This window comes from Sinocyclocheilus grahami, unplaced genomic scaffold (assembly GCF_001515645.1).
Source record: "Sinocyclocheilus grahami isolate Dianchi unplaced genomic scaffold, SAMN03320097.WGS_v1.1 scaffold917.1, whole genome shotgun sequence".
Classification (NCBI taxonomy): domain Eukaryota; kingdom Metazoa; phylum Chordata; class Actinopteri; order Cypriniformes; family Cyprinidae; genus Sinocyclocheilus; species Sinocyclocheilus grahami.
In genome coordinates, this window is record NW_015506096.1 from 98,377 (window position 1) to 109,830 (window position 11,454).

General features: G+C 36.3%; 1 protein-coding gene across 1 annotated transcript; it reads right to left on the minus strand.

Annotated features, from left to right (window-relative positions):
• Nucleotides 1-1,449: 1,449 nt before the first annotated feature.
• LOC107564232 (taste receptor type 1 member 2-like) lies at nt 1,450-8,320 on the minus strand. Its single transcript, XM_016249246.1, has 6 exons — nt 8,133-8,320; nt 7,709-8,006; nt 6,839-7,582; nt 4,778-4,910; nt 3,311-3,768; nt 1,450-1,467 (listed from the first exon to the last, which is right to left on the minus strand). Exons 1-6 carry the CDS (start codon nt 8,318-8,320, stop codon nt 1,450-1,452), a joined length of 1,839 nt encoding a protein of 612 aa, XP_016104732.1.
• Nucleotides 8,321-11,454: the final 3,134 nt, after the last annotated feature.

Here is an 11,454-nt window from a genome sequence, read left to right on the forward strand (position 1 = left end):
TAGGTTGAGGACACTTCGTATATGCATCCTACAGAGGATGCGACCTCCAGAGGATTCGACCTCCGGAGGGTGCAGCCTTCTAAATGAGACACAGCTATAGTTGAGTATCATCAGCATAACAGTGGAAACTAATCCCATATTTTCTAATAATATTACCAAGGGGCAACATGTATATCGAAAATAGCAGAGGACTTAGGACAGATCCTTGTGGCACTCCATATTTTACTGGTGATAATTGAGATGACTACCCATTTAAATGAATAAAATAGTAGCGATCGGACAGGTAGGATCTAACCCATCTTAAAGCCTGCCCTTGAATACCTGTATAGTTTTGTAATCGATCTATGAGTATGTCATGATCTATAGTGTCGGAATCACATGACAGAACATGACTGTGGCCAAACTACAAAAAAAAAAAGACATGAATACAATGAACAAGAAACAAACCCCACCTTACATGTCCCCCCCTCTAAGGGCGGCTCCAGACGCCCAAATAAAACCCAAACCCCACCAAGTCCAGGAGGGTGGTAGAGCAGAAGCGGAGCAGGGGGTGAGATGTTGGGTCAGGCCCATGAAGGGGAACGGGACCTGAATCATGACATGGACCATGGAACGATGGCAGACAGTGAAGCACTGGAGTACCTGGGCCGTGGAGCAGTGGCAGAGAGTGAAGTAGTGGAGGACCTGGGCCGTGAAGCAGTGACAGACAATGGAGCAGAGGTGGGCCTGGACCATGAAGCCCTGGACCTCTGCGTACTTTGCCGTGCTATGTATGCTATGTGTCACTTCAGTTGAAGTAACCTGAGGATCCTATAGCCAGAGGACCCCGCCCATTCTGGCAGGCTTTACCACCATAGGCTCGTGCAGCTCCGCTGCCGAGCCATTGGTTCATTTTTTATTCACTGCACGAACCAATGGCCGTGCAGTTACACTACGTTATTGAAAGGCTTCAGTCATCGGAGAAAAAGGAGTTGTCCCCAAGCATCTTAAACAGACGCAGTACTTGCTCCGTATCTCAGGGAACCGAGGTTACGTCAGTAACTGAGTACGTTATGATCTGTGATCATATCATTTACAAAAAGTACTTTTGTATAAAGGGATCTAATATTCATTAAGCCAAGCTTTATCATTTGTTTATCTGTATTATATCTGTTTTTTATTTATTTAACATCAATTAAATTGTTATCCTTAAATTGTTTTGGATGTTTGTTTGTTTTTTTGCATTTGCATTTGCTAGTTCGGGGAACAGACAGTATATATAGTATGATATCTAGGTGAAAGAGTATCTATGTGATGAGAATTAACTGACCGCTGTGAGGCGGCTAGCAGTCGGTTTAGAAAGCCTGTCTGCCTGGGCCCCAGTTAGTCAAGTACAAACTCTAAGACTATGTGCTATATTTCTAGAGAGAAGAGCGGCACCAGCCCTGGAGGGATGAAGACCATCTCTTTTCAACAGGTCTGGTCCATCTAATTCAATTGAAAAGAAGCCATGACTCACCGTGATTTTTTAATGATTTCCGACTTACCACAGTTGTTTGATGAACTTGTGAAAAACGGAGCGAGAGATTAAAGTAATGGAACGAGTCAGAGAGAAAAAGAAATGGTAGGAAACGCGGTAATGCTTTCATTAATAAATCATTAACATTATATAATGCTTAATGGATCATTAGTTAATATACAGTATATTCAAAGAGTTAGAAATGTGAGATAATCTGCTTGTTAATGTTTGCTTATTAAACATTAGATAATGTTCAAACAAATCATTATTTCATGTAAGTTAAAATGATTACAAATGTCATTAAACTTTCAATTCCATATGATCAAGCACTTATTGAAAATCAACAAATGATTTTAACAGATGTTATAAAATGATTTAAAGCTTTTGTTAATGCACAAAACAGGTTTGGTGGTATTATTAACACATTTGAACACTGTCTTATCAGAAAAAAATGGTGTTATGATATACAGTGAAATTGATTTGTTTAGCAAATAACTTATCTGCAGTGAGATCAAATTATTTATTTTTGTACATGCAAAATAAAACAAAATAAAAGGGTTGCAAAACTACTATTGCTACTTTAATCTTTCTTTGCAATATTTGTGATATTCACTATGTATAAAAGGTCAAATTTTATTGGGCCATTAAAGCAAAAGGGAGATTTCATTTTTGCACATTTTCAAAAATGTAGTGCTTATAATATGTTGTAATGAAAAAATATATATTATATAATGCTACAAATGTGGGTTTGGATAGACAGTCAGCATGACATCAAACATACAAGAGTGACAATCCAAACCTCACAAATATATCCTATCCATTGATTACTTGGTTACGTTATGAAAGTTTTGAAAATGTTCTTTATTACATGTTAAAAGGAAGCATACTTAGGTATAAATGCTTGCATGTAAACAACAACTGTATAAATGTTCAAATTAATATTTTTATTGTCATAAATCACAGTAGTGTTATGGTGTGAAATGAACCCCAGAATGTATCTTCTTTCTCTATATGTTTCTTTAAGACTTTGGTAACATAACAGTGAAGAATCAAAGCCACTAACAGTTTAAGAGTTCACTTCCAGGCTGACGGTTTTTATAGATTACTGCCTCAATATTTTGACCATGAGCAACAAATTTAACCACATACATGGAAGTTCCTATATAAACTAGTTTACAAGGTAAGTAGATAGGGAATGCTTGCTAAAATGTCCAAAAAAAATTTAGATATTTGGCAGATAAATATAAGTGTGTTTTAAAAACACAAGCATCCTCCGACTAAAGTGAACTGCAATTCCCTTCGATGGATTGACTTTAAATGCATCTTTGTTTTGGTCTAAGTCCTACTAATGGTCTGGGTGTAATTCTGAATAGATGTTTGAAAGTATGCGGCAGTGTTCTTTTGCGGCTGGAATAATATGATGTAAGATTTTGTTATGAAATAACTGAAGAGAATTCCATTTATACTAGATATCTGGGCCATTGCATTTAGAAGCATGATGTACTTGCTTTTGACAGAGAGGTATGCTGTGAAATATACAATCCAGCTCAGATAGTACAAAATTAGACTGAAGGTTATTGATTTGGCCTCGTTGTAATTTTTCGGCAGATCTCTTCCCATGTAAGAAAATATAAGACACAGGAGACCAAGAAACCAACTTATAAACACGACTATGGTAAAGGTTATAGCGTTCCCCATTTCACACATGAGCATAATTTGGTCTTTAAAAGTCCATGAGTCAGCAATGGGTTTGTCAGGAGAGACAGTCATCCATATCACACAAGAAATGAAATGAATGAAAGAAGAAAATGCAATGAAGAGCCACTGTCCATTGTGCTTTACCCAAAGGCTGTGCAGCTTAGGGAACTGAGCAGCCATTTTAAAAACACAAATAATTTGAAAGGAACGGACAGTCAAACAGGAAATACAGATAGTGAAGAAAAATGCAAATATGGCATTTCTCAGGAGGCAAAATACAAATGTGGGTTTTCCAAAGAAAAAGAACACACTTATACTAGACATAATCAAACACATTAACATAAGGAGACACATGCTGCCACCAGCAGACTTTACCACTGGTGTGTTGAAGTTGTAGGCAAAAAGGCAAAGTATAGCAATAAGGAGAATAATTAGGCATGTGGCAGAAAGCATGACAATGATGGAGGAAATTTCTGCAAACTCAAGATAGACAACAATACGTGTCTTACATGCTGTGCTGCCCTCATCAGACCATTCGCTCTCTAAACATGGAAAACAGGTATAGGGGTCCCCTGAAAAAAATTAAAATAATATGGATGTTAAGTAATGCCTTTTTACCAAAAGCCATAATAATAGTACATAAATGTGGGAAAATATTTTGTTTTCACATTTCAAAAAGTACCCTAATTCCACTAAAGTACTGGTGATGGACTGAAGATGCTTAAAGGGGTGGTTGATTGCGATTTCAATTTTTTTACGTTAGTTAGTGTGTAATGTTGCTGTTTGAGCATAAACAATATATGCAAAGTTACAAAGCTGAAAGTTCAATGCAAACAGAGTAATCAGCTTTTTAAAATTCTGGCAGTTTAATGCCTACAAAAAAGGCTGGTAGGGACTACAAAAAGTTATTTCCCGGGTTCGTGACATAACAAACCTAGATAAACCCCGCCCTCAGGCAAGGCGGGCATTATGAGAAGCATTCAACATGGACGTGCGTGCAGTTGACATACTAAATTAAAGCTTTAATCAGGATAAAAACGTATATTAAAAGCTAACATAAGCAGTATCATTTACAAAAAACAGCATATCTAAAAGTATGAGACAACAACAAACAAAAAACATAGGCCTACCATTAAAAGACGTGCTTGCACAGGTTCTGCACAATCCTCTTCAATAATATTCTCTGTGTCTCAATCAGGCTCAAATTGATAAGCGATATTAACGATGTTGTTGTTTATGATACAACCGGAGCACATGCCACTGAGGTGAGGGGCGCGACATTTAGACACGCACTAGAGGTGGTTTAGCCAATCACAACACACGGGGCTAGCTAACCAATCAGAGCCCATTGCCTATTTCTGAGGGAGGAGCTTCATAAAAGCAGGAAATGATCAGTGCGTTTCTCAGAGAAAGGACAGAGCGGTGTGGAATCAAGGTAAATTATGTGAAAAATAATGCGTTTTTAAAAAAATGAATCATTAACACATGTTAGACTGCACCCCATAAACACAATCAAGCCTAGAAAAAAAAACAGTGAGCCACCCTTTTAAATACCAAGGTGCCATTGAATGCCGTACTTACGAGAATAATCCACATAGCTGTTACGTGGGCATTTTTTACAGGTAAAACAGCAGCTATGAAAACCTTCAGGTTTCCTTGAATATCCCGGCTTACACTCAACAGAGCAGTTTGAGAAAGGAACCTTTGAGGAATGTAAAATATGTTATTAAAGTTTTTGTAACTAAAATCAGTGTTCTCAAACAATTAACACAGCCTGAACACTATGTAATTTCCATAAATGGACTGAAAATTACAAAATACAAATTAAATAATTCCCTTAAACACTACACACAAATTTTTCAGATCTGCTATAAAATCAGTTAACAGACAACTAAACTAAAGCCATCTTCATTATTCCACTGGCATCAAATTGATATCCCATGCATTAGTAAGGACTTTACTTTGCATTTGCTTTGCATGAAAGGGATCATCTGAGAAACTAAAGAGCAAATATAATAAATGAGAGACAAAGGCAGAGAATGAGAATAAGTGGAGTGAGTTGAGGAAGAGTAAAGGGAATTGACAGAAAGGTAAGACTTTATTTTAAGAACCAATTCACACTATTAGCTTATTAACATCAATATTACTAGCATATTGGCTGTTTATTAGTACTTATAAAGAATATAATGCCTTATTCTGCATTACCATATTTTAAAACCTTTAATCCTACCCCATACGGAAACTTAACAACTACCTCACTAATTATTAATAAGCAGCAAATTAGGAGTTTACTGAGGCAAAAGTCGCAGTTAATAGTTAGTCAATAGTGAGAATTGGTCCCTAAATTAAAGTGTGACTGAAGGAATCTGAAAGGGAAGATTTCCCCCTACACTTTCAAGGCTGAGCACTGAAAGTATTGAGGAAAGATGAGGCACCCTCTAAAAGATGAATCATGGTCTCTTCCTGGGTTCTATTCTACCTATAGTCAATCTCTGCAAAAAAATGGTCAGTCTGCCACAGTGTGTCGCTGGTCAACAATGACCAAATAACACCATCTGTTTTGTTTGTCATTCTGTGCTTTTTTGATAATAAACAGTAATAAAAATGAATTGCAATGTTTTCTTGGGTTTACGCCAATGTCCAATTCCATCATGCAGTGTTGGTTAGAAAATCACCTACATTTTATGATGATGTTGCTTCCACCATATTCTCCATTTCTTAATCCATTTGTGAGATTTCTCCTCCTGAGACAGAATGTGTTCGACCACAAACTTTATGAAAAAGTTACTCTTCTCCAAGCAACAGAAGAGGCCTGCAGAAATATTGAGGCATATGCATGCCAGGCATGAATTCCAAGTGAATTCACCCCATCCTTTCTTTAGGTCCACAGCTCAAGACAAACACATGGAGGAAAAAAAACTTCTCCATTGTGTCAACTTAATGATAAATTGACTTTTTCCATATTATACTTATGTATGAACAGTAATCAGCTGATAACATTTTGACATCAGTATTTGCTTTCTGTGTTCGCTGAAAATTTAGCATGAATCGTTTTGCTAGATGGCTGTGTTAATTGTTTTGAGAGTATTGTCATTTGTAGAAATATGTCAAACAGGTTGAGAAAAGCTGTAATCTACAAAGGTAAATGTTTAGATAAAAGCTCACCAAAAATAAATGAATGCAACTTACAGAATCATTGTTAAGCCAGGGCAAGAGAGAGTTGTCAATGGTAAAAGTAGTTTCTGGATATGTATCATACGTGCCCACCATCTCAAACTGTGGAGGATTCACATCAGTGTGCCAGTGCACAACTGCATAACTGATGGTTGGATCATAATTTTCATCGTATTTCACCTGGCGGCCATTGAGTGGAAAATCTAACTTCTTCATTTCTCCCATAAGCTGTTGTGAAGTGTGTTCAAATAAAAAAAAAAAATAATAATAATAATAATAATATAAGACTATAACATGAATAAAATTAATATTATTTATTTATTTTTCTAATACTTACATAATAGCATAAATGATAATTCAATATAATTTATAATATGCCATTTGCTTAATATATAAACAATGTTGTTAATTATTTCATTAATTAAAACATTGCGATATCTTTTCATTAATTAAAATGAATTCACTTACCATGTATGGCTTGGCCTTTGGGTTTTTGTGGCATTCATTCATATCACACTGCAGAACGTTATGTAATGCGTGAGCTATGGTATATATGGCAGCGTAGATGGCGAAGGAAAATGAGGGATTTTCGTTTATAATCTCCTCGGCGGTCAACAATGGGCAGTAATCACAAACTTGATTGCATGTCTTATTCTTACTCTGGACATTACTCTCAGTGCTATATCCATTAATTGTTCTCCTGTCTTTATAGATGAATTGATCAAATCCTGGTAATGACAACAATCTCTCCGTAATGCCAATGACTGTTCCAATTTTCCCAATTCCCGGCTCTCTAGGAAGCTGTTGATTCATAGCCCAAGTTTCACTCGCAATCCATACTTTGTCTCGGATATTCTCCGCTATGGCTGTTTTGATTATGTTGACTGCATATTGTGGTACAGCGAAAACAACAATGACATTGATGTTGAGCATATCAATCTTTTTAAGCGTTTGACTGTAGTTTGCATTTAAGCTCAGACCCTCTTGATAGGCCAAACAAATGCCAGTATTGCTTATATACTTGTTAAACAGCTTTAGTCCATCTGAACTGTAACTGTCTTGGCTACCAAGAAAGGCAACCCAGTTCCATCCAAACCACCGTATGATGTGAATAATCATCTCTATCATGTCTTTGTTGCTAGGGACTGTTCTTATAAAGGAAGGATACTGAATTTTATTGCTTAATGCATAGCTAGAAGCTCCATAATTCACCTTTGAAAGAAAAGAAAGCATTGTATTATAAACAATTAATTTAGCATTACATAGTAACTTGGTATTTCAGAATAGTAGGAAATAAGTGTTTAAGTACTTTGTTTTGTAAAAATACATTAAATTTACCAATGGTATAAGGCCCATTGTGATTAATGGTGCAATAGTAATAGTTCTTGTGCTTCCATATGGCCCTGTTAAAGCAATCACTTTAGGCTGATAGTTGTTGAGCTTTTCTTTGGGTTTTATTGAGCCATTCTTTGAGACAAAACTTAAGATTGAAAGGAAATTCTTTGTATTAGAACAATGGTCAAAAATGTCATAGCCCAGAGAAATATTGGGCAGAAGAGTTGTAGAGTTATTAATCTCCTCAACAGCAAACCTCATCACTTGCAACATCTGATAACCAGATGCGGAGGTACTGTGCCTAAAAAAGAGCAATGAGGAAGTTAATAGCATGTAATTGAATATTGAGTTCAGAAATATGAAATGCTTCTTTGATTTAAAATACTGCATAGCAATAATCCTACACTGGTAAAAGGTCTTTGCTTACCTGAAACATTCAGTGGTCTCTGGGGTGAAAATCGATGTCACTTGGTCAATTTCATGTAAAGCAAAAAGGCCACCCAATAAATAATCTCCCTCCAAGCTGAAGTCAGACGTTGAATGTGGCCAAGAAATTTTGGAAAAGGAACAATTAATAAAGCACAAAAGGAAAACGCAAATTCTACTGAGAAGCATGGTTTAAGATAGACCGTTGGTCATGAAACAGGGATGTACAGTGGCTAGCCGTATGATGAGAGAAGTGAGACTCATATAGTACTCTTAATTTGTTTAAAACACATTTCTATTTGCTTAAACCACTTTATTCACCGATTCAAATGCCTATTTCCATATCTAAACTCACAAAGCATATGTCAATCAGTTATTAAATAGAGCATTACACCACAAACATCTCCTTGTATGAGATTTTATGGAGTTAAGGCGGTTACATCACATTTTGAGTATTAAAAAAACACTTTAATGCACTCCCTGAGGGCTGAAAATGCTGAATACATGAATTCAAAGATTTCCAATGGACTAGAGAAAAATATCAACGTGATCTGTTGTTTTACAAAATCCAAATGAATCCTATGGAAACAGTGACCTTAAAAAAGGAAGGTTATTCGCATATATTTTTACATTTACATTAAATTTGCTTAATCCAGTTCCTGCATCTATTTAAATGATTTTGCATATCTGGCAATAATATAGATATGTCATCCAACAAGTGTCACATTACACAACCAATGTCACTTATGACTGACATAGATTTCTAAGGATATTCTGCACAGGGACCAGATTTTCCATAATGTATTATATTGCAGTGTTTCATCATATAGGCACTATGAATGCAAATTGATAGCTTATAAATAACATTAACTTTCTAGGAAGTCTATGAGTATGAAAATAGTCATATCTCTCCTAATATATTTATTTCACTTGCACATTTTTAATGCGCTATTGCAACAAAGAAAAAAAATTGCTTTTAACAGAAAATAAGTAATTTATGGCATCAGTAAGTAAACGAACGAACGAACAAATGAGGATAGCCCAGTGCTTTATTTGTCATTTGTGCCATGAAATAAAAGTGTTTAAAGGTGATTTCATTACTTATAATAGTTTGGTGCTTCTTTTAAAAACTTTTACACAATAATAAATAAATTGTGTTTTTGTCAAGAGTCATCTGAATGGTGTACACTCACATCAGACTGTACTTATAATAGTTTTCTATACAAAGTAAGTCACACTTTATATTAGGTGTCTTTAATAAAAATGTACTTATGTTAAAAATGGATTGTTAGGTACAATGTATTTGTTGTGTTTTTGAATTGCAAAACACACTTGCTGCAGATGTGGGATACAGTTAAAAATAGGGCAGGTTTTGTGGTATAGTTAGGTAAGAGTGGTTTAAGGGCTAGGGTCAACAATGTAATTTTAAAATAGACATAATTACAGCTATTAAAGGGGTCCTATTATGCCCTTTTTACAAGATGTACATAATTAGGTGTCCTCAGAATGTGCCTATAAATTTTCAGCTCAAAATACACCAAGAACATTTAATATGTCATGCTGTAAATATCTCTTTTTAGGTGACTCTTTAAATGCAAATAAGCTGCTGCTTCTGCCCCTTTCCAGAGGAGGGCTGTGGCTTTACGGCTAGTGCCTTGGTTACCTGCTATGGAACAACAAATAAAACATCTGTTTGTTTTTGATTATCACTTTAATGCTCCTATATATGATTTTTTTGAGCGCAGACAAGAACACACATAAGCACATAAAGTCAGCTCTTGCCCGTCAAGTGTCAAATACACAGAATGTTGTGTCAAAAACACACAAAGTTCACAAACATAATTGGTTATGTCTGCGAATGTGTTATGTCGACGAACAGCTGCATGTGTGTCAGTACATTAGATCTGTCTCTTGGGCATGGTGACAACACATTAATAAGGCAACTTGACCAGGTCTCTTCCCCTCATTTTTTTTTTTTTTTGCATATTCATTGGCCATGAATTATTTAAATGAGGGATATTATGACACGTGTGTTCTTGGAAGATAATTCAGGACTACAATCGAGGCATTTGAAGGAGATTAGAAACAGTGCTTTCTGACATGGAGAATAAATCCCTTTGGAGTGGATTCTGGAGTGGACATAATAGGACCCCTTTAAAAATATAATAACATGCAGGTTTTTTTTTTTAATTAAGTACCAAGTAAAAAAATGTGTATATACACAATAAGTGTATTGTATCAAATTAATATTACAGTTTATTTTACAGTACTCATACTTACAGTGTGCACCCAAGAACATACTGGGTAGTATAAGGTAACTACATGGGTTAAGGTTAGGTTTAGGGGTAGGTTCAGGGTTGGTACCTAGTTGTTACCCATTGTAATTACTATAATAAGGACATAGTATGCTCACGTGGAACAGGACTAAAATAAAGTGCTACCAAATTAATAATTTTAATATTTTTACATAGTAGTTAAAGACATTTATAAAGTGTGAATAATAATAAAGTCAAGGTTAGTATTAGGGGTTAGAGTTGGGTTATGTGGTAAGGGTTGGGTAGCAGTTAGGGGGTAAAATTAACAGTGTAACTACAAATGTTAATTAAATGCAAGTACTCTACATGTAATTACAATGCACCAATATGTATGCACATAATTATTTTTTTAAATTGGTCTGGTTCTATTTTCATAAGTAAGGTGTGCATTTTAAAAACTCTATACTTGTCATTCCTGTGTTCCCTTTCAGTTGGTCACTCTCGACGTCACGACGGAGGACCGACGAATTGGGATCTCGCTTAGAGGGACCAATCTACTTCGAGTGTAAACTAAACGAGCCAATGCACATTGGCATGCGATTATTGCATCCAGCTCCTGCTGATCACAGCGTGAGTATAAGTAGGCAGCAGGTGCAGCGCATATTCAGCTTTTCGCTTCGGAGCCGAGTGATCACATCGTGATTTCTACTCTACTGAGAGAAAAGACTGAATGAGTTCAGCGCGCTCTTGGAGAGCTCTTCGTGTTGGTGGATGGCGCTTCAGCGGTGGTGGTTTCCCGTGTCGAGTGGGTTGCACACATCAGGCTGCACTACCCCCTGTTTGTGTTGCAGATGATCATCTCCCCTGTGTGCCTCAGCACGCTAAAAGAGCTTTTTCCCCTAAAAGAGCAATTTCGGGTGCGTCTTTTAAAAGACGACGTTGCTTGGCAAACTTGATGTTACGTCTTTATAAAGACGATGTGGATCTTGCTATAGACAACGTATCACCCGGGCATTCTGGATGCGGTCGTTACCTGGCGCTGGGTGATGGTCACGATCGCTGCCTCTC